Here is a 23,723-nt window from a genome sequence, read left to right on the forward strand (position 1 = left end):
GGCAAGTCACATTACCTCTCTGAGCCTCATTTTGCAGAAGAGAGTTCTCCCCATTTTACAACTGAATATAATAGAGAGAAGGCAAGTAACCTGCCTAAGGTCACACAGCTACTAAGCCACAGAGGCAAGAATTCACAGAGCTCAGGGCTCAGCAGTTCCTGAAGGGCCCGCTCATGCCGCCCACAGTCAGTGCGCTGTTTAAACAGACCAGTGAACGAACCCATGAATTCAAATCATTTCCGCACGTGTGCGTTGATTTTAATACATATTACATACTTATGATCTCCTGGACGAGATTGCTTAAGAGGAGACGGAGTTTGAAAACACACGAATCAAAATACACAAAAACAGTGAGTAATAACATAATACATAGATGTGGCCACACGTGTGCAGGACAAAGGTGAAAAAGGCAAATTTGGGGTTAGTTTGGCTCACACATTGTACATTTCACAGTAGAAAGCTGGTTAATAATCACGAGGGCTAAGTAGAGTGTTTAGCTACATTATAACCAGTATTATGGTTGTCGTTCTCTGCTGAGACTCAATCCATGTGGGATTCCAGAAATGTGCTACGGAGGTGTGGTTGACTAAAAATCTAAAGATGTATTTATTTATTTGAGAGAGGGAGAGAGGAGTAACAGAGGGAGAGGGAGAGACTCGCAAGCAGCCTCCGCGCTGAGCAAGGAGCCCGACGCGGGGCTCGATCCCCTGACCCTGAGACCATGACCTGAGCCCAAACCAAGAGTCGGACACTTAACCGACTGCGCCACCCAGGCATCCCCACAGTTGACTAACAATGACCGTGACCCGTGTCCCGTGGGTCATCCCCCTCCCCGTACCCGGACGAGAGCCTCACCAGGCACTGCTTCTCCACAGTGAAGCCCAGGCCCCCCGGAAACCTCACGGTTCACCCCAACGTCTCCCACACGTGGCTGCTGATGTGGACAAACCCGTACCCTACCCAGAATCACCTGTACTCCGAGCTCACCTACATGGTCAACATTTCCAATGAAAACGACCCCATGGACGTGAGTGTGTGCACTGGGGGGTTCCTCCACACCTTGTGGGAGTCGGGCAGGGGGAGACTGGGGCCCTGGGGCCCGACTGTAAACTTGGGGACCTAGAGCCTGGCTTCCACTCTGGCTCTGTGCTGGGTTCAGTCCTTTTTCATGGAGAGAGGAGGCCGCAGGCTCAGAGCCTTCCCCACCAGAGAACCAGTTCAGCCATCATTTAACGCTGTCGTTTGGTCCTCATTGCATTGACTCTTATAGGATGCTAATAGCCTCTGGTATGGGCTCTGCCATCACAACAGTGATTGTGGGGTTGCTTTTAAAATGAATGTAGTGACAGGTTTTTAAAAGGGAGAACTGATGGGCAGCAAACTATCCAGTAAATACTAGCGGGGGCTGTACATGGCGGGTGGCTTGGCTCCCTTCCCTTTTAGTTTCCTGTGGGGATGGAATTTATTTCCTGCCACCCTCATTTCCCCCTCACACATCCCCAGGGGAGGGACAGCGTCAGAGCCCCACAGAGCTGGGTTCCAGTACCTGCTTCCACTCATCAGCTGTGTGATCCTGGCCATGGCGGGTAAACTCCTCATGCCTCCGTTGTCTCATCTGTAACATGGGGCTAGCAAGGGTACCTACTCCAGCAGCTACCAAGAGTGCTGAGTGTGTGACACAGACAGGCTTCCCTGCCAGGCACCCAGTGTGTCGTAAACACTGTTCTCCTTTTCTCCTGAGCACCACAGGCCTCGGAAAGCCCCATCTGCCTTGCCCTCCCACACCTTGGTCTAGAACTTGCTACATCAGACTCACCGAGGGCCTCCTCTGAGGCACGCCTCGTGTCCTGAGACCCAGGCTGGCCTGGCTTCTGCTTCCAGGCTCCACACATCTTAAACTCCCACATCAGCCTCTGTGGCTCCTTCCTGTCTTCCTACCTCAGCCAGGGAGGGGGTGGGCGTTGATTCACATCTCTCAGGCTCTCAGGTGTGGTTTCCCCCCTGGCACCAGGTCACAGGGCCCCTGTGTGGAGTGGGAATGGAGCAGCCGGGCTCTCCCAGCGAAGGCTCAGAAAGCATGGGGAGGGGCTGCACAGATGCCAAAGAGAGAGGGGCAGTCTCCATTTTGTAACTAAATGCCCTCCCCATGTTCTGGGAAGTGCAAGACTTATTAAGAGGGGAGAGAAGGGTGTGACCTATAAGGTCCAAAGAAATGTTCCTTATTTGCTTATCGTGGCTGGCTCCAGGTTCCGGGACTCTATCCTCTCCTTGGCCCCGCTCTATTCAGTATTGGCTTCATTTTTAAGCAGGCTCTTCCCTCATGTAGTGGCCAGCGTATCCACCAGGAGCTCCATGCTATATGCTAGCTATCTGCTAAAGCCACAGTGGGAGAGGTTTTTCTTTCCCGAGAGTCCCAGTAAAAGTTCTGGGGACGACTCTCAGGTGCCCGGCTTGGCTCACATGCAAATCTCTGCACCTGGCGCAGGAAAGAGGGTGCTGGTGCTGTGCTCTGATTGGCCAGAGGTGAGTCACGTGCCCACCCCTGGAATTGCAGGTGGGGTCAGCTCCACCCAAGCCAGCTGGGTGGAGAATGAGGGAGGGGTGGCTCCCCAGCGGAAACTCCGGGGAAGGAGAAACAGGAACAAGGCTGGCGGAGACACACAGTCTGGCTTATTAGGACCTGGCCCCAGAATCTAGGCAGCAGGTAGAATTAACCAGTGTACCAGGCTGTGGCTCACTTGTCAGGTACACGCTCAAGGCTGCCCAGGGCCTCAGAATTCTGGGTCCAGCTTCTCGTGTTGCTGGGGTGGAGGCTATCGAGACACCCCTCACCCATCCCTCCCTTCCCCAGCGAGAGACCCAACCTATAGAATTCCCCTCATTGGTCATTGGCCAGAGCTGGTCACGTGCTCCTCTCTAACCAATCACAGGCTAGGGAATGGAATGGCCACCATTGGTCTCGACCAATAAGGATTAGCCCTGGAGCTGGAGCCACAAGGTTACCATCCTGAGCTTTGAGTGCCTGACCCCAATGGCTTAGATGCTGGGTGCCTGTCCAGCCTGGTCTGCTACCTCCTTGCAGACACCAGCCGTGGCTCAGAGTGGATGGGACCAATTCTTTTCTTTTTTTTAATTGATGTATAATTGATATACAATATTATACTAGTTTCAGGTGTACAACAGAGTGATTTGACGTTTGTACACATTGCAAAATGGTCCCCGCAATGAGTCTAGTTACCACCTGTCACCATACGAAGTGAATAGAATATTAGTAGCTGTAGTCTCCATGATGTATGTTCCATAGATGGGGTCCGGCCTAAGGAGACATCTTAGAAGTTTGCTGTGGGATTGGAGGGATAAAGCTACTCAGGGTCCTGAATGATTTCTGGACAAGGTTCCGTGAAGGAGGGGGAGTTTTGGCATTGGCACTGAAGGGTGTATAGGAGTTTTCTAGATAGGGAAGGAAGGGATGGGTAGGCTGTGTGGAGGGAACCACATGAGCAAAGGCTTGGAGGTATGAAGGTGCGTGGCATCTCTTGAGGAATATGGGGCGTGGCAGTGTGTGCAGGGTCATGGATGCCACGCTTGTGGTCCTAATGGTTCCCATTTCCTGCATGCCTGAAATGTGCTAGGCTCAACCCGGATCGCTGTCGGCTGAGAAAGCCCTGCAGGTGGGAGGGTGCTGGTCTCTTCACTTTAGTGACAAGGAAACTGAGGCACGGAGAGTTGGACTGACTCACCCAGGGTAAGTGGGAATGGCAGAGCTGGGGTCGGAAGCCAGGATTGGAACTCCAGAGCCTGTGCTGTTTCTGCCGCCTTGGATCTTTCTCTCAGGGGCGGCCTCCCAAACACCTGGCCTCTTTGTTGAAACACAAGCCACAAGCAGATCCTTGGAAGCTCCAATTTCTCTTCTGTTTCTTAGTAAACATTTCCCAATCCCTTAGTCCTCTCCAGGGTATACGATTCCTTTGGAGAACTAGGTCCAGCTGTTGCTTCCTGCTTACTCATATTTAGAAAGAGAAGAGGACTGTGAGTGAGTGTCCTTGTCTTCCTGCTTTCATTTCCTCCCTCAACCCCTACCCTGACCTCGGCTCCACTGGGAAGCTCCAGCTGCCCCCCAGTCTCTCCAGCAACCTGTTGGGGTTCTGTGTAACACCACCCTTCGGCTCACTTTACACCAGACCATTTCTCCAAATGTGCTTCCAACCCCCAAGCAGAAGCAGAGCCGAAAAGGGACAAACCTGGCAGGGAAAGGAGCCCCGGGCTGAGGATTCAGGCTACTCCCATGCCATCAGACTCGATCTGGCACATAGATTTTATTTCATTTTTTAAAGTTTTTTTAAATAAAAGTAATACATGTAGTAAAAGAATTCAAATGGTATGAAAGGACTTAGAATGGTAATATGTTTCTCTTGTGACCCCAACCTCCAGTTCCTCTTCCCAGAGTTGACCACTGCTCCCATCTCCTGCCAGGAGGTCAAGGAAGGCCAGGCTAGAGCCAGCAGAGGCCTTGGAGGCATGTGTGTCCTTCCAGAGAGTGTATGCACGGACAAGGAAACGTGTGCGTTTGTCACTGTTAGTTTTCTCTCGCTATATAATATTATCACCACAAGCGTAGCTGCTTTAAACAGCATGTATTTTATTGACCCACAGTTTCTAGGAGCCAGGAGTCTGGGTGAGGCTTAGCTGGGACCTCAGCTCAGGCTCTTGCAAGGGTGCAGTCAAGGACTCGGCTGCGGTTGTGGTCTCATCCGAGGCTCGACGGGGGAAGATCTCTCCTGCATGTCAACTGTGATGTTGGCAGCATCGTTCCTTACAGGCTGCTGACTGGGGGCCATAGGTTCTCACTGGCCCTTGGTGGGAGGGGCTCTCGGTTCCTTCCCTATTGTCGTCTCAAAACCAGCAAAGGAGAGAACATCTCCTAGCCAGTTGGAATTATAGCCTGCGCGTGTGGTCCCTACCTACCCATCACCTTTGCTTCATTCTATTGAATAGGAGCAGGTCACAAGTCCCACCCACACTGAAGAAGAGGGGATTACACAGGGGTGTGATACAAGATGGGGACCAGGGGGCCATCCTAGAGTCTTTTTTTTTTAAAACATAAAAAATGGCAAACAACACATATTAATTTTCATTTACCTTCTAACAGGTCTTAGAAGTCCCTTCCCAGCAGTTGGAGCAGGGCTGAGATTCTAGGCCAGAGTTTGGGCTTGAGTATGAAGGCTCCAGAGAGCCCACAGAGGAGACAGAGGGACATAGTGACTTTTTCTGTGCTGTAGAAAGGTCTCTGTCATGCTTCCTGCCTGCCAGGCCGTCCTCTGTGTTTACCTGTTTTAACCCTCACAACAACCCCTGGGGGGTGTGGACTTCTATTATCACCATGTTGCAGACAGATCATATCAAGGTCTAGAGAGGTTATGTCACTTTCCTAGGGTCACACAGCTAGAAAGTGACAGTAGGGTCTCTTACCCTCATTCTGCAGATGAGAAAACGAAAATTCAGCTTGCCCCAGTATTGTTATATAGCTAATCAGGGAGCTGGGGGGGTGGGGGGAAACGGGGTGAGGGCCAATTCTCTGACTCCTCTTGCTTGACTCTGGTCACAGCTGTGGAGGTGGCAAAGAAAGACCTGAAAGTGGAGGACTAACCAACTGCCCAGGCTGGTGGCTCTTACACACCGTGGGCTCAGCTAAGGAGACAGCGGCTGGGGTGGGAGCTGGTACGTCCTCTCCCCCAGCTGGCGCACTGACGTGTTCCTGTCCTCTACCAGTTCAAAGTCTATAACGTGACCTACATGGGGCCCACCCTCCGTGTGGCGGCCAGCACCCTGAAGTCTGGAGCTTCCTACAGCGCACGAGTGAGGGCTTGGGCTCAGAGCTACAACAGCTTGTGGAGTGAGTGGAGCCCCAGCACCACGTGGCTTAACTGTGAGTATCCGCAGGGAGGCGTGAGCGGGGGGCCCGTCGGCTCGCTGTGGCCAGACACCTCCTGTGGTTGAGCGTCCACGTTTCCATTGTGTCGAGTGCCTCTGACCGCGGGTGACAGGATTACTACTGACCTGGTGTACCGGTCAGGGTAGGTAGGCTAGGCTGCGGTAACAAATGAGCCCCCAACTTCTGTAGAAACACTGTAGGAGAAATGTATGTCTTGCTCACGGAACAGTCCAGCATGAACTTAGCAGGTTGGTGGCTGGTTTTCCTCCCTGTGCTTCCCTCACTCCCTAGGACAAAGGTTCTTACCCTCTGTGTGTCATGGACCCCTCTGGCCGTCCGGGGAAGCCTGTGGACCCCATCTCGGGATACGATTTTCAGATGTAAAAAATAAAAAGCGTAGGATGACAAGGGAAACTAACTTTATGAAATGAGGTTATGAAAATATTTTAAAATATGTTTGCTCTCTAGGAATATGGGCTTCTTTATTAGCACCGTAAAAACAAGATCTGGTGGTACTTCTAAATACCGTCATTTTCAGAGTAGGTGAGCGTCAGTGATATTTCGTTGATTTCTGTTGGTGCCGAGTGGCTGATGCTGTTACAATTATGCTTTGCTCTCTCCATCCCTAATGGGAGGCCATGCGAGCTGTCACAACCTAGTGAAAATAAAGAGGTCATTTCTTTCCCATCAAGTTCCCAGACCCCCAGATTCTATCAGCAATCTTGTTGGAGATCTGTGGACCCCCAAGTTCAGAACCCCTGTTCTAGGGCCCTGCCATCACCTGCATCCAGCCAGCAGAAGGGGAATGGGAACAGAAACCACAGCTGCTTCTTAAAAAAAACCCGAGCCCAGAAGGGACACACATCACTTCCTCTCAAATTTTGTTGGTGGAACCAGTCACATGGCCACACGTAGCTGCAAGGGATTCTGGGACATCAGTCCCTCACTCGGTAGCTGCCTCCCCTAACCGCTCTTTGCAACACTGTTCCTCGTGGCTTTTTGCAACAGAAACATTGAATTATGTCATGTAAGATGAAGTCTTACCTGGGGACCTTTTCTAGTTTATACAGCAGCTCAGTGATGTCCCGCCAGAGGCTTGTCTTCTTTCCCTCTGTCCTCCTTAGCATGGTAGCGTTTTATCCTTTGACTTGTTACCCCATGGCCCCAACGTGGCTGCCGCACACACCCTCCTCCCCCAGGGATGAAGAGAAACGAAAGGCCGCCACAAGCAACTGTACCTGGTGCATCTCTTTCTTTTATCAGGAAGCAAAAATCTTACCGGAAGCTTCCCTAGCGGACTTCCCCTTACATCTCATTGGCCGGGACTGTCACAGAGCCTCTCCCAGTGGCAAGGGAGGCGGGAAGCTCAGACATCTGGGAAGGAGAATAGGGTAATCATGACTGGCCCAAACCTCAAGGGGGGGCACATTGCTCCCTCCCTGGCAAAGAAGCGTGGGTGTAGCTGTTGGGTAGGAGGGCTGCCTCAAGCACCGTCTATACCATGGAAGAGGAATAAGGGCTGTTGTCAAGATTCAGTGAGAGAAGGGGTCTTCAAGGTGCTGGGCACAGTGGCCGTTGGTGGGTACCCCAGTCAAACGCCCCCACACCCCCTCAGCATTGCTCATCTCGTCCCGTGGCTGTGTCTTGACCCATGTATGGGCTGCAGTCTCCATAGGTAGGATATGCTTTGTGTGTATCCCTCTGGGACGCGGCGCAGCGCCCGGCACACGGTAAGTGCTGGGTGGAGTTGCATCACATTGATCTGATTCTACCATTGACCTGGGGAAGGGAAGAGAGAGGGAGAGAAACGGCTTGTAGGGAACATGGACGAGGGGCTGGACGCTCCTGCGTTATTTCCACATATCTGCATCGAGCCCCTGCTGCATGCCTGGGGCTCAAACCTGGGGAGTCAGCGGTGAACAAAACAGACAAAAAGCCCTGACCTCGTGGGATTGACATTCTGGAGGGGAGACAGAAAATAAGCAAAGAAAAAAATAAATCAGAGAACTCTCGATCCACATGACAGTAGGTCCGGGGAGAAAATAAAGCAGGGTGAGGGCATGGAGGGAGGGGAGGGGGTGGCAGGAGAGAGGGCGTGGGGGAACTTTCTGGAGCAGGTGACCGTGAAGTAAGAGCCAGCTGTATACATTCACCAGCAAAGGCTTCCAGACGGGCGGGCCCTATTCCGAGTTCTCTGTGTATTACGTCATGTAATCCCCGGGACAAGCCTATGACATAGTGGTGTATTAACCCCAGTATACAGACGAGGCCCAGAGAAGCTGGGTCACCACAAGGGTACGACAGGGTCAGGCTTTGAACTCCAGTCGTCCAGCTCCAGAGTCCCTGTTCTTGACCTCTGGGCTTCAGGAAAGAACGAGCAGCAAGTTCAAGATCCTGGGGTGGCACCGAGCTTTGGACAAGCAGGGGACAGTGAGGCGGCCGTGTGACAAGGGCTCAGAAGGAGGGGATGAGGTGGGAGAGCTTGGTGGCGGCCAGCTCACGCAGGGTCTCAGACGACCCTTTCCCAAGGCTTCGGTCTCTGGCTCTGGGAAGCATCGAGCAGGTGGTGCCCGGCACGATGCAGGCTCACGGCTTCCCTCCAATTCCAGACTACGAGCCCTGGGAGCAGCACCTGCCGCTTGGCATCAGCATCTCCTGCCTTGTCATCCTGGCCATCTGCCTGTCCTGCTACGTCAGCATCATCAGGTGAGTCCTGGGCTTCGGCACCCGACGCCACCGAGCCGGCCGCCCCGGGGTGTGCGGTGGGTGGGAAGCCCCCCTCTGACCTGTCAGCTTCCGGTCCCTTCGTTCAACAATAAGTATTTACGGAGCAGCTACTGTGCACGGGGCACGGAGGCAAGAGTCGAGAACGAGGCTGATGAGGACCGTGGGCTCCTTGTGGGGAGACAGAAGACGCCAAGTCAACCAGTAACCACAGCTGATTTCCATAGCGATCTGGGTGCTGAAGGGAATTTACCAGGGCGAAGGGAGAAGTGTTTGGGGTGCTATTTTGGATGGGGAGGCCAGGCAGGCCCACCTGAGCTGAGGCCTGATGGGGAAGAATGAGCTGACGAAGGACCTTCCTCTGGTAGAAGGGAGAAGGGTCACCCTGGGGACCCAGGGTGTGGTCCACACACTCGGGGCACGTGGCAGTAGACAGAGGCATGCTAGACAGTCACCCCGACGGAGTCTGGAGATCTGGGTTCAGATCCTGACCTTGGAGTTCGGTAGCTTTGTGGCCAACGAGAAGCTGACCCTCTGTCCATCTTGGGTCCCGCCTTTGCAGGTTAAAGGAGCGTATTTCATGGGTCCCGAGAGAGTCTTGGATCACCGTGGGTGGGGAGGGTAGAGAAGCCTTGTTTCTAGTGAGCTCAGGCGCTTGGAATCCTGGTGTCTCACGGCCTCAGCTCTCCCATCTCTGAAATGGGTCTGGCGAGCCCTGGCGAGCCCCGTAAGGCTTAGCGATGGCTGGGGATTGGCTGAGAGAAGGAGTCTTGCACTTTGCAGCCACGCAGCTAGTGCGTAGGGAATGCAGGCTCCCCTCTTCATGTCTTGTCACCGATGGCTCTGCATGACCTCAGGCTGGTCGTCTCCCCTTCTCTGAGCCTCAGTTTCCTCTTCGCCTGTCCTCCCTCCTGCCAGGAAGGCCCTTTCCCCAGGCAGCGCTGTGGCTCCCACTCTACCTTCAGGCGCCGCTCAGAAGTCACCTCTGAGAGGCCTTCTTGGATCACGCTCTCCATTCCCTACTTCTCCCCGTCATCTTTATTTTTATTCGTGACACTTAAGTAGCTATGGCTGATGTCTGTCTTTTCTAGAAGGTCAGTTCTGCAAGGGCAGGGATTTTTGTCTGTCTTGTTCACTGCTGTGTTCCCAACATCTGGCCCAGGGAGTGGCACATAGTAGGTGCTCAATAAATGCATGCAGCCCGATCGAGTGGAGTGGACAGGGGCCAATCAGAGGCGATCTGAGAACCTCCCCCCCAGCGCCAGATACTCTGTGGCTCCAGACAGACCTAGGCAGAGAGAGGAAGTATGTTTCTCTGGGTGTCCTCAGCTTCTCAGACCATCCCAGGCCTCTCCTGGGCACCTTGCCGTCGGCCGCCCCAGGGAGGGGATTGCTGATGGGGAAACCCAGAATTTTCTGTCTGCCGCTTGGGTTTCTCCTGATTTCCTGGGACTTGTTCCCACCAAGGACAGAGGCGGCCACGTCAGGAACTCCATCCTCCTGGAGTGTGAATCTGGCTGTTCTGCCCACAGTCCAGCTGTCACTTCCTTTCTGGGCCTCAGTTTCTTCCTCTGTAGAATGGGATTAGGGCAAGACATCCGAGAACCACTCAGCGTGGTCAGAGACCCCGTCATGGAAGGAGCATCAGCCTGGCCATGACGTCCGATACCTCTTCCTTTTCTTTTTCAGGATTAAGAAAGGATGGTGGGACCAGATTCCGAACCCAGCCCACAGCCCCCTAGTGGCCATAGTCATACAGGACCCACAGGTAGGAGCGGGGGCTGGGGAGGGTGCTTTGGACTGCATGCGGCAGGAGATCGGATTCAAAGCCGCTGGGATGTTAAGGATCTCTGGTGGCTTTTGGAACTGCCCATGGGAAGTCAGGAAGGTTCCAGGCTTTCAGCAGCTTCGTGTGGTCACTAGGAGCCCAGGGGCCTTTGCTCCCCACCCCTTGGCTCCCATGGCTACTCTTTTAGCCGGAGAGGGCTCCTCTGGGTTGGTCCCTTGGTTTCTTACCTCCTTTGGAAGGAGGTGACCCATGAGGTCACCTCCGTGTCATCTCCTGGAGAGGTGCCTATACCAGGGCAGGAAGCTACAAGGTGGGGGAGAGAGGGGAACAGGCTCCTGTATCTTCCCCTTATGAGCAGAAAACTGCCCCCAACGCACCAGCAAATCTCTCCTCAATTCTCATTGGTCTGAATGGTGCCACATGCCCGTCCCGAGGGCATTCACCAGTAGCAGAGTGGGAATACCTGGAGACCAGCCACATGGCCACCCCCGAGCTAGGGGTGGGCCAGCTTCTCCAACGAGATGACCGTGTGGGGTTTCCCGGGGCAATCAGGGTTCTCAGGAGGGAGGGAAGGGGGCATCCAGGCCCTGTCTAGAATAGCCGAGTGTCCTCATATCTCCCGAGTGATTCTGGAGTCCAGAGGTGCTGGCTCTGAACCCCAGCTCTGCCGCTTACCAGCAGTGTGGCCTTGGGCAAGTTGCTTAACTTCTCTGAGCCTCAGTTTCCTTGTGAGGGCTGTAGTTGTGCTTACCTAACTTACGTTGGAATTCATGAAGCCAATACATATAAAGTAGATATCATGGGGTCCTACACACAGTAGGACCTGCTGTTCACAGTCTCAGCTTCGCTGTGTCACAAATCGGCCCACAGTTCAGAGACAAGAACCACTGATGGAGCCCTTGCTTCGGCAGGCGGGCAGTTTGGGCTCCATGCGGTGGTGCGGGCAGAGGGATCCGGGCTGGGCCCCTTCCCAGGGGCCTCACTCAGAGGTCTGGAAGTTGACTGACTCTCACCTGCAGCATGGGGGTGACTAAGCCGTGTCTGTCATCCTCGAGCTGGCTGACACAGTGTCACTTCCACGGCATTCTCTCGGTCAAGGCCAGTCCCCCGGCGAGGCCAGATTCGAGGGGTGGGGGGAGCTTCAGAGGCCCGCGGCCATTTTTACCGTCAGCCCCAGCACCTTAGTATCAGGACAGTCTCACTGATCCCCGGGAGGCTGAGGCTCGGAGAGCTGAAGTGACCCGATCGCACCTCCGGCTGGTGTGATGTCAAGACTAACCGCCATTTTGCAGCAGACATCGCTTTGTGCCAGGCTGGGCTGCAGGGCCTCTCTGCCTGTTTCACTGGCTGTCTCTGTATTTTAGGTGTCACTGTGGGGGAAGCGGTCCCGAGGCCAGGAATCCGCTAAGTGCCCGTATGTATATGAACTTGGGTCACAGCCTATGTGGAGATGGAAGGGGTTGGAATTGGGGCAGTGGGCCCACCTGAAGAGTGGGGTCCCACCCCACCTCCACGTGTGCCTTTTCCTCCTTAGCATTCAGCACTTGTCCTGTGATATCGGGCTTGGAGGGGTGGCAGGAGGAGGGGTGGTCTGGGGAGGTGGGCATGGTGGCTAAGCCCCCTGAGTTTCACTGGGCGGGGGGGTCAGGCCCATGCAGAACCCCCTTGGAAATGTGCAGTCTGGCCTGAGCAAGGCTGATAGAGGTCACCAGCTGGACAGTGGCTACAATGTTGACGTAATTACATACTGGTTGGCAGATAGCCGCCTTCTAGAATCCTTGAGTATCTGATCACCACCCTGGCCTCCCATCACCTCCATCACTAGCTCCTCCCTCAGGGCCTCCCCGACTGTCACAAGCCAGTCACTAAAGGGTTGATAGCTGGCCCAGCAGGGGGCTCCAGCACACCGCCCCAGCCTAGGACTCCACGGCCACAGTCATAACTTAGGCGGTGGTATTGATATTTTAAATTGACAAGTATTTTAAACATCATCGTCCCTGACAGAGACGTTTCCTCATTCAGCAGACTGAGTTTGTATTAGCTGCCAGGTGATGTGCGGCTTCCAGAAATTCCAGAATAAAACACAGGCCCCGCCTTCAAGGGGCTCCCAGGGTAGCAGTGGAGACAGACTGGTAGATCATTGGTGATGAAGTCCGGAGGCACGTCTGCAATAGACAGCCGTCAGTCCGGGATGATTTCAAAGCTGAGCTTTGAAGGGGGAATAGGAGTTTTTCACGCGGAGAAACTGAATCCTGAGCAAACTTTCCTCTGCTCTCGCAGACACTGGAAGAGCTGTCTTACGAAGCTCCTGCCCTGTTTGCTGGAGCACGGCGTGGACAGGGACGAGGAGTCCTCCAAGACCGCCAGACACGCGCCTTTCCAGCCTCCTGGAAAAGCAGCCTGGCGCCCTGTGGAGGTGAGCAAGACCGTCCTCTGGCCAGAGAGCATCAGTGTGGTGCAGTGTGTGGAGCTCTTTGAGGCCCCGGTGGACAGTGAGGAGGAGGAGGAGGTGGAAGAAGATAAAAGAAGCTTCTGCCCATCGCCCGAGGGCAGCGGGGGCAGCTTCCAGGAGGGCAGGGAAGACATCGCGGCCCGGCTGACGGAAAGCCTCTTCCTGGACCTTCTCGGGGGGGAGACCGGGGGCTTTTGCCCACAGGCTCTGGAGGAGTTCTGCCTTCCTCCTGCTGCAGGAACTGAGGGCTCCCAGGGGCGCTGGGCTGAGTTCCCAGGGGCGGGGCCGCAGGAGACGTCGCCCCAGGGCCGGGAGCAGCCTGTGCACCCCGAGTCCACCCCTCCGGCCTCTCCGACCCAGCGGCCAGTCAGCCCGGCTTTCCTGGAGATGCCCCCCGTCATCGCAGACAACCCCGCGTACCGCAGCTTCGGCAGCCTCCTGGGCCAGTCCCTAGCCCCCGGGGAGGCTGACTTGGAGCCAGAGCTGGCCGAACGCCCCGGGGAAGAAGACGCCGGCATCCCCTCCGCCCCCCGGCCCTCGGAGCCACCGGAGAGCTGGGAGCAGATCCTGCGTCAGAGTGTCCTCCAGCACCAGGCGGCCCCGGCCCCTGGCCCCGGCCCCGGCAGCGGCTACCGGGACTTTGCAGGCGCTCTGAGGCAGGGCAACGCCCCCAACGCCGGGGTGGCGGGCTTCGGCCCTTCCGGGGAAGCGGGGTACAAGGCCTTCTCCAGCCTGCTCCCAGGGACATCTGGGGGCGAGGCCAGCCATGGGGAGGGGGGCTACAAACCCTTCCAGAGCCTCACTCTAGGCGGCCCTGGGGCCCCCATCCCCATCTCTATCCCCCTGTTCACCTTTGGACTGGATGTGGAGCCACCGCGCGGCCCTCAGGACTCGCTTCTCGCAGCCAGCACCCCAGGGCACCTGGGTGTGGAGCCAGTGGGGAAGGGAGGGGACAGCCACAAGACCCTGCTGGCCCCAGAGCAGGCCACAGATGCCTTCAGGGACGACCCGGCTGGCAGCATCGTCTACTCGGCCCTCACCTGCCACCTGTGCGGCCACCTGAAGCAGTGGCACGGACAGGAGGAGCGTGGCCAGGCCCAAATGGTGCCCAGCCCCTGCTGTGGCTGCTGCTGCGGGGACAGGTCCTTGCCCCTGGTGAGCCCCCTGAGGGCCCCAGACGCCCTGCCGGGTGGGGCTCCGCTGGAGGCCAGCCTCTCTCCAGCCTCCCTGGCACCCTCGGGAGTCTCAGAGGAGGGCAAGTCCTCCCTGTCCTTCCAGCCTGCCCCCAGCAATGCGCAGAGCTCAAACCAGACCCCCAAAAGGGTGGCCGTGCTCTCCACAGAGCCCACGTGCACGAGCGCTTCTTAGGTGTGTCCTCGCGTCGCTGCCGTCTACAGGGGCGGGCCGGGCCCTAGCCATGCCCACGACAGGCCTCCCCCTGGAGGGGGGCTGGGCTGGCAGACTCACGAAAGACTTGGAAAAGCCCAATATGAAGTTGTGAAGGGGTCTGACGCGGGGGTCCCGAGACCGGACCTCCCACCCCATCTCCCAGCCTTGGCCCGGGCTCAGCACGTCCCATGGGAGTGGGTGGCGCAGGACAGAGGCAGCTTCAGAGATCAGGAATTCCTTGGGCACCTCGGCTTGCGCACCAGCCATTGGCCACATCATCGGTCCCCAGCTTGTCCAGGGTGCTGTCCCTGCCATGCCCCCCCAGGCCTGCTCTGTCCACCTCCTCGCCCTGGTACTCCTGTCGTGCCCAGTTCTGGGATCAGCTGCTGCTGTCCCGTGGATTGGACACCGAGCCCAGAAACTAACCAAGCCAGTGCGGGAAGGACTTGGGAGGCCTTGGGAAATGGATGGGACATTGAAGTCCGGGAAGGGTAAGTCATTTGCCCGGATGCCCATTCATTCAACAGACCTTCCTAGGGTTGACACTGGAGGCGGGATCTGGGCTGGGGGCGGGGCAGTGCTTTGTCAAGTGTGGACAACAGACACAAAAAGACACGGAAAATTGTGATCGCCAAGCCACAACAAGTCGCCATCAGGTTCCCACACGACTGTAAGACTAGGGGCTCTTATGAAGCATGGGATCCCCAGAATAAACACAGCCACCTTGGGGCCGCTCTCTGCCCCCACAGATGCTTGCTGGCAGCCACGGAGAGGCCAGACAGAAGGCGTGGCTCCCATCCGGTGACCCGGCCAAGCTGGGCATTCCAGAAGGACCACACCAGGCACACTTAGCCTGCACATTGACCTTCCCCTCGGGTTGAGTAATGCTTGTTTCCATCTCAAAGATTATTTTATCGCCTGGTATTTGTCTAGGCTGGGGAGGGTGGAACAGGAGGGCGTGGAATTTTGTATAAATAAAGGCTCTTTATCTCCTTCCCCGCCCATTTATTAAACAACCATACAGTATGCCAGACCTGGTTGTGAGCGCTTTATCTCTGTTAACTCGTTGAATCTTTCCATCCAGAGGAATGGAGGTCCAAGAGGTTAAGTAACCTTCTGTCTCTATTTGGGTTCGCCTGAGACAGGGATTCAAGTGGAGGTCATTGCTTTAGCGGGTGATTCCAGGACGCCTTGCTGGGGCGGGGGGAAGTGAGGGAAGGTCAGGAGGCAGGAAAGGGTGTGTTATCCGACACGGCTAGTCTGGGCAACTGACCTTCACCCCTCGGGAGCCTTGGGTAGCCACGCACGGCATCCCTGCAAAGGTGGGGGAGCTGGGGCGCTTGTCCACCATCTTCTGTCTGGTTGAGGGCTGCTTCCAAAAGCATTAATTCTCCAGGACTTCCAGCTGCTCCAGGAAACATGTCCCCAGGCAGAGCGAGTATCAGAGCAGCCTTTGGCGCACCGAGGAGACGCTGACGGAGTGTTGCCAGCAGCGGCTACACTTGGCAAGGTCACACAGCTAGTTAGTGGCAGGCTCGTCTGTAGCTGAACCCAGGCAGGGTCTCCATTAGCCAGGCTGTAGGTGGTCCATGCTCGACATCCAGGCAGACGGGATTTAAGCTCTGTGTCCGTGATCACTCTGGTCTCTGAGTAGCTACCGTGATGTCCACCCTTGCAAAATAGGGGGCTTGGTGGTTTGAGGTTCCTTTCTGTTCTGGCTATCTACACAATGCACTGGAAGTGATGGGGAGCTCACTACCCCACATGCAGCCTGATGTTTGTTAGAAATCTTGAGCCCTAATCGATTCCTTTGGATGCCCAAGTCGCGTCCCACCCTATGATTTACAGATGGGAGAACTCAGTGTTCGAGAGGAAAAGGGACTTGCCCAAGGTCACATGGTGAATGACAGAGCTTGAACTAGCCCTCTGGACTTTTTGCCTTCAAGAGCGCCTTATAAAAAACATATGTAATAATTTAAGATCAAAATAACTATTTAGGGCCACGCAATATGCTAAGTGCTGTACGCATCCATTACGCCATTACTCTAGGACACAGGTGCGATTATGATCCCAATTTTATAGAAAAGGAAGCAGGCCCAGAGAGGTTGAGGTTTAGCTTAGGACCACACAGCGAGGACATCTGGAGCAGGACTTGACCCCAGGTCAGACTGCAGAGCTCCCAGCCACCATGGTATGCCACCCCATGTCCAGCAAGCCACCATGTGAATGTCAGCTCGAATCCATTTGGCCTGAGCGTTGTCTCAGAAAACATGCTTGTGGGAGTGGTGGAGTGGTGGTTGGGTTGGAAGTCCAACACAGAACTGAGGCTGGTCGCCTTGTCCCCTCCCCCAGGATCTTAAGAGAAGGGGACCCAGGTCATCAGCTGAGACTCCTATTACAGAGTTGTCTGGGCTTTGGGAAGTGAGAATAGAGAATTAGACTCCTCCCATTCCTTAGGTGGATTTAAATCTACCCTCCTAGGTTCAGGGAAGGGGGGGCAAGGCCACTGTTCTTGCTTCCCCAAACCCTCTTCTCCAGCTTAACTCAGGGAAGGACGTAGCAGAGTGCAGGAAAGCTGCACCTCCCACCCATACTTACTGAGCACCTACTGTGTGCCCAGCACTGTGCTGGGTGCTGAGGCAACTGAGACGAGGTCCCTTCCTTCCTGGATCTTACAGTTCGGTGCAGGAGACAGACATTAAATAGACAAAGGGGAAAGTTACAGACGCTAAAGGGTGCTATGGAGAAAAGGGGAGGTCTTTAAGGAGGTGACATTTAAGTTAAGCTCTCTGTGACTGGAAGAAGCCAGGAAGTGCTGGAGGAAGAGCATTCTGGGCAGAGGGTAGAGCAAGTGCAAAGGCCCTGAGGCATAATGAATTTGACCCCCTCACAGTTCGAAAAGATTGCTACAGCGCAATGAACCAGGGACAGTGGTGGGAGATAAGGTCAGGCAGGATGGAGTGAGGAATTTCTATCTTGGCTCAACTGCACATTAGCCCATGCACTGAGAAACATGGTCCGATGGAAACCAGGCACCCATCTTGAATCTCCCCAGTCCCCAAACAAAGCTACCCATAAGCAGGAGCCAGTGAGGGGAAGTGAAGCCACTGGAAGTGTTCCTCCATCCAGCAGGGCTCCCTCCCACCTTGCAGAAGTGGAGGACTCAGTTTCCTCCTGACAACAGCTACTGGGGAGGGGGCGGCCGTTTAAAATCCTCACTGCTGATATTCTCACTCAGGAGCGAAGGGACTTCCCCCAGGGAACGGCTGGCTGCCAAGGGCCTTCTTGGAATTTCTCCAACAAAGAACTCTTAAAAATCCCCTTAAAATCTGGTCCTTGGCCCCCCAGTTCTCCAAATTAGTCAAGGAACCCCAAGGTTTTTTGGGGCTTGAAGCCCCAGACCTCTTCTTTGCCACATCCCCTTTATCCTGCCCATGCCTTGGCTCTCTCCTTTGTAAAACAGGAAGGATAATAAAATCTGCATCCTAGGGGTGTCCTGGAGATAGTCTCCCTCATCATCATCATCTTCATCATCTCTCGGGCTTCCTCCAAACCAGGGGGTGGTCTGATGCCCCCCACCCGCCCTTGGTTAATCCTGACCTGGGAGCTCTGCAGCCCGTGCCCTCCCTCCATCCCCAGGCTCTCTGGTCAGGAGTTTGCAGCCTGGAAATTCACTCCTTCACTTGAATGTGTATTAACTACTCCCCCAGAGTCAGTTAGTTGTCAAAAGAAACACAAAAACTCAAATTATGAGCATGGATCAAAGTTTGATTTTTAGATTTGCAGGAAGGGAATCAGAAGGAAAGAGAAAAAGAACCTGTTGGCTCAAAGACCACTTTTTGAAAGGGATTTTTGTAGCAAGACAAATGAATGTCTAGCAGAGTGCTGTCCATCAGAACTTTTTGCTAGGAGGGGAGGGTTGTACGCTGTCCACTGCAGTCTACGTGTGGCTAGTAAGTGCTTGAAATGTGGTTAGCGTGGCTAAGGAACTGATTTTTACATTTTAGGGACTTAATTGACATTTCAATGTAAACAGCCACCTGTGACTAGTGATTATGGTATTGGACAGTGCAGGGCTACCTAGATCATTTTCTTCCAGCATACCTCTGTCCATTGTCTCAGTTTGGCTCCGGAAAGATCAAAGAAAGAATGGGAATGGGCTGCACCTAACGTTTGCCTCAAGAGCGGCGGAAGAGCAGGGATCTGGCTGACCAGGTGGGCCCAGCCCAGGACTGCCCCTCGCTGGAGCTGGAAATAGGCTGCGGGTGTGGGTGAAGCAAGATGCTAGCGGCGGGAGTTTCCCAGCACCCCTCGCGGGGCTGGACCAGAGGTGCACAGAGCAGGAGGTGGCTGGGCCGAGGAGACCCCCAGCAGCATGAGATGCTTTGATTTCAGGCGCCCCGCCCCCCCCCCCACCTCCAGCCTCGATTTTACAAAGATTTCCTCCTCCCGGCGGAGGCGTGCCTCTGCTTTATTTTATTTATTTTATTTTATTTTATTTTATTTTATTTTATTTTATTATTTTTACACAAAAACCCTGCTTATTGTTTGTTTGTTTTTGATTACTAAATTGGCACGTGCCGGCCTTCTCTGATTCAGAGAAAACATAAAGGTATAAAGAGGAAAGTGAAAACCACCGGAAATCCCATCCCCCGATGGCTTCTGGCACCCTGTGGGCGGTCACAAAATGAATGTTTGTTTTTGAAGGTGTAGCTCCGTGAACATCCTGTTGAATAACCTTTCTGACTTTATTTTCCCACGAAAGTTATTAATCAAAAAAAGAAAAGGCCAGCAAAAAGTTTTTGAGCCACTGCAAGGGAGGCGTGAGCTCATCGGATCCCCACTGCGGGGCTATGACGTGGGAGGGACTTGCCCATGACGAGCCCTGACTCCAGACCACTCTCGGCCACCAGTTGCCCATATTTGCATACCCCTCTTTCAGGTCTCAGAACACTGAGACGCCGAGAAGCGAGGGCTCTGCACTCATCCTGCCTCGTTTCAACCTGCCTTTGCCAATCCGGGGCTGTGTGGCTGTGGGCAAAGTACTTAACCACTCTGGGCCTCAGTTTCCAGCCCATCAAAGACGGCTAAGAGAAGTAGCATGCAGCCCAGAGTGACGGGGTGAGGAGCAGATGTCCTGACGGGTGCCCAGCTGCTCCATCGATGCCTAAGACACCTGATGGCAGCCGGACAATATCAGTTCTTCCTCCAAATCTCACCCTTTCCCACGTGTTTATTGACAAGCCAGGGGCACCTGGCCAGTGGGGGGCGGGGGGTAGACTCGCTGCGGTAGATTGGCTGCAGGCTCGCTCCTTGGTCCCTGCTGCCCCCTAGTGGTCTTCTCTGGCCCAGCGCTGCCTCTGTCCCCATGGCTCCAGGTTCAGGGCCATGCCATGTCCAGAAAAGTGGCCTGGGAGATCCCGGTGCCCAAGAGGCCCCCTACGTCTCTTTCTTCTCTGCCTTTCTCCCGCATCCCCTTCAGCACCCCGCAAAAGGGTCTGACACCCATTAGGAACTCAGTGTGCTCCAAGGATCAGCTGTGCGACTCCAGCCAGTTACATAACCTCTCTGTGCTTGCGTCCTCATCTGTAAAACGGGAATGATACTAGTCCGGCCCTCATGGACCAGCAGTTAAAATTAAATATGCTAATTCCTATGAGCCTTAGAATGGTGCCTGCACATGGTTAGTGCTGTCCGAGGGTCTGCTCGCATTCTTCTTATTATACTGGTGGGTCTGTGGGTGTTGGGGGAGTGAAAGTGTAAAATATAATTAAAGGGGGGCACCTGGGTTGGGTGGCTCAGTCGGTTAAGCGTCTGCCTTTGGCTCAGGTTATGATCTCAGGATCTGCTTCTCCCTCTGCCCCTCCCTGTGTTCGTGCTCTTTCTCTATCAGATAAATAAATCAAATCTTTTAAAAAACAGAATTAAAGGAAATAATGACATTCTAAATTTAATGCTACTTTATTGCAAAGAAGGTCAGACTAGCACAACAGAAATCCAGGACAGAAATGGTCCCAATGGCGTCATCCCACCGGTTCGTTCAGCAACGTCTAGATGTTCATACGCAGAGTCAGTGCTTGTCTATTTGCAGTGGTGGGGACCCAGTGTGGCTCCCCACCTACCCATACACGTTACATATATCTTCCCCCTCCCACCCTCGCGGTTTTACTACAGGCTGTCCCTCCTTTCTTCCATACCTCCTCCATCTCACAGGGTCTATGCCCAGACTCTGCTTCTCTCCTCCCCGCAGCCTGAGTCACCAAGCTTTTGACAGATCTTTCCGGAGAAAGAGAGTGAGACAAGAGACGCTGGGAACGTGCTGGAGTAGGAGCACCCTAAGCTCACCTTGTCCCGTGGATACAACTAGACAACACTCACGTCGGTGTATCTCACCCAGAGCAGGAGACAAGAGGGAGAGAGGAACCCTAAAGCAAACTTCGAATCCTAGCTCCAGTTCGAAATCTGACTCCACCCACAGAATCACTTCTGACTCCAGCCATCAGTGAATTCCTGACCCATGCTGTGGGCCTATTCATGATCCTGGCTGCACACTGACCCCAGCCACATGCTGACCCCTAGCCCTGGTCACAGACTAATCTTTGACCCCAGCTCTGGCCATCTGGACCTCTTGCTCCTATCCCTGACACCCCACCCCATCCAGGAACTGGCATTTCCTGATTTCCAGCTGGTAAATTCAGCTCGAGTTGGTCAACAAATCTGGTCCTTCCTCTTTGTCATGGAACCGCGGTGCAAGCTGGCAGTTCTCTCTTGTAACCAAAGAGAGCAGCAGTAGTAGCCATCATCTGTGCTGCTTTGGATGTGATGTCTGGTGGTTTGGCAGCCATCTTGGGATCATGAGGGGCCAAGACGAGGGATGAAAGATAGTGTCTGAATATGGCAGAATGGGAGAAGAAGAGTGTGGGTCCTTGATTACATTATCGAGTGATCAAATCAACCTCTGGTTTCTCAAATAAACCATAAGCCTGCTTCCGTGTAAGCCACTGCAGTTTCTTTTGCAGCCATAAAACAGCCTTAAAGATTATGGTAGGTAGAATTACGAACCTCCCAAGATACTTACATCCTAAACCCTGGAAACTGTGAACGTGTTATGCTACATTGCAAGGGAACGTCAGGGTTGAGAGTGGAATCAAGCCTGCTGATGGACTGATTTTGCAGTAGAAAGATTATCCTGGATTGTTCAGATGGGCCCAAGGCTCATATAATCACAAGGGTCTTTATAAATGGAAAAGGGATATAGGAGAGTTAGTATCAGAGAGAGATTGGAAGATACGAGGCTGTGGGCTTTGAAGATGGAAGAAGGGGCCATGAGCCAGGAATGTAGGTGGAATGCAGGTGACCTCTAAAAGCTGGAAAAGCCAAGGTACAGACTCTTCCAAGGAACAGAGTCTCCAGAAGGAACGGACCCCTGCTGAGACCTTGATTTTTAGTTCAGTGAGACCAATTTCAGTCTTCTGAGTTCCAGGACTCTAAGATAATGCATTTTTGTTTCAAGCCACGAGATTTGTGGCAACTTGTTACGGCAGCCATAGAGAGCTAAGACATGGATATTTCCACGTGTCTGATTTGGGGTTCTGGACACATTGCAGCCTTTTCTTCAAGCCCCGCCCCTACATCCCTGTCCTCTCTCTCATGACTGGCACTCTGTCTCCACTTCCAGAGGATTCTGTCAAATGTCTGTCCACCCCCTACCTCCACAGGCATCCATCATCTCTTATTGAAGTGAATGTGGAGCAGGGAAGGCTTCAGAACTGCCCCCAGCGCAGTAGCACTGGGAATTTTAATTGTATCTTTTAAATATGTGTTTTGTAAAGGAAGTTCAAAGGAACATTGGAGCGTGCCCTGAGGGCTCGGAGCCCCAGCTCAGTATGTGCTCGCTTCCCTGGATCGGGTGCTTGGCCTCCTGGTCCTCCACACCCTGGCGCTCTGGACCCTGCTTGATCTCCCCCCCACACTGCTCCCCAGCAATTGTGCTGCTTCTGCCCCTCGAAGGGGCCGGGGTGCAGGCACAAGGGAGGGTTGAGGTCAGCTGCTCACCTCATGGGCTGTTGGGCTGGAGCATGGTGGTGGCCATTCATGTGTATGTGCTGGGTGCCCAGAGGCCACCACTCAGCTGAGTCAGCAGGTCAAGCCTCTCGCCCACTCCCTACCTGAATACCAAGACTCACCATCTTGAATTCTTAATGTTTTTTGAACTAGGAGACCCGCGCTTTCATTTTGCTCTGAGTCCCTAAAATTATGTAACCATTCCTGAAATGGGGTCATTCCTTGTCTCCAAGGCTGAGCCCATCACCCTCTCTGGACCCCAAAATGCCATCATGCCCCCGTGTTCTCAGCTTCCTCCCTCTGAGGGCTTCTTCCCATCACCGCGTGTCTCTGCTCAAGTCCCCTCCATCTGCAAACAAACAGAGGTTCCCGCCAACCCTCCTACTTCTCCCTCTTTCTCTCTCTCTTTCCTTCCCTCTGCAGCCACGTTCTTGAAAGCTGTGTCCTCTCTGCCTCCACTTCCTCCCTGCACACCCACTCCTCAACCCTCTCCGTACAGAAGCTGCCTCACTTCTGCCATGAAACTGCTTTCACTGAGTCCGGCCGCCATGTTCAGGTCTGTTTCAATCCATCCCTTTCTGCCCTTCTTGGTTCTCCTGCTACTGGCTGCTGGCCCCGGCTTAGGCTCCTTTCCTAGGGTCTTCTCCTCTGCCCTACCTCTTTTTTTTTTTTTTTTTTTTTTTTAAGAGAAGGAGGGGGAGGGACAGAGAGAATCTTAAGCAGGCTCCATGCCCAGCGTGGAGCCCAACATGGAGCCCAACATGGAGCCCAACATGGGGCTCGATCTCACAACCCTGAGATCATGACCTGAGCCGAAATCGAGAGTCTGATGCTTAACCGAATGAGCCAGCCAGGCGCCCCTCCTCTGCCCTACCTTAAACATTGGGAGTCCTCAGTGCCCCCCCCCCCCGCCCCGCCACACACACTCCACGGGCAATCTCTTCTGTTTTCATTGTTGGGGACGAAAACTTCTCTTATACTCTTCAAAGTTTCTTCTGGCTGGTCTAAGAATTAAATTGATATGAGACAGATTAATGGGAGGGGAAAAAAAAAACCAAGTTTCATTAGGTACACACGGAGATCCAATAATAAAATTAAGACCCAAGAAATGACCCAAACCATGTGTTTTTATATGTTTTAGACAAAGACACACAAATCTGTGAGGAATTGACAGGACAAAGAAAACAAAGAAAAATGTTTGGGAGCTTCAATTAGTAAAGAGTTCTGAACAAAATTTGGGTTGGGGCGATAAATGAGTAAAAATAACAAGGTTTGTTTGTACATCTTTCTTGCCCTGAATTTCCCACCTCCGGGGTTATCACAAGGAGGGAACCTTTCACATGGATGATTTATTTCCTGCTTTCAGAGGGACA

The 23,723-nt window shown here is 53.9% G+C and overlaps 1 protein-coding gene across 9 annotated transcripts in view; it reads left to right on the forward strand.

The window, feature by feature from the left end:
- IL4R (interleukin 4 receptor) overlaps positions 1-15,319 on the forward strand; it is a 37,484-nt gene extending 22,165 nt beyond the window's left edge. For all 9 annotated transcript variants that reach the window (XM_048224671.2, XM_026515648.4, XM_026515649.4 and 6 more), the window contains exons 5-10: positions 876-1,027; positions 5,770-5,926; positions 8,542-8,638; positions 10,346-10,424; positions 11,810-11,859; positions 12,726-15,319. In XM_048224671.2, coding sequence (XP_048080628.1) covers positions 876-1,027; positions 5,770-5,926; positions 8,542-8,638; positions 10,346-10,424; positions 11,810-11,859; positions 12,726-14,265 — 2,075 coding nt within the window. In that variant the 3' untranslated portion in view covers positions 14,266-15,319. The remainder of the gene's footprint in view (positions 1-875; positions 1,028-5,769; positions 5,927-8,541; positions 8,639-10,345; positions 10,425-11,809; positions 11,860-12,725) is intronic.
- Positions 15,320-23,723: the final 8,404 nt, after the last annotated feature.

Source organism: Ursus arctos, unplaced genomic scaffold (assembly GCF_023065955.2).
Source record: "Ursus arctos isolate Adak ecotype North America unplaced genomic scaffold, UrsArc2.0 scaffold_2, whole genome shotgun sequence".
NCBI lineage: Eukaryota > Metazoa > Chordata > Mammalia > Carnivora > Ursidae > Ursus > Ursus arctos.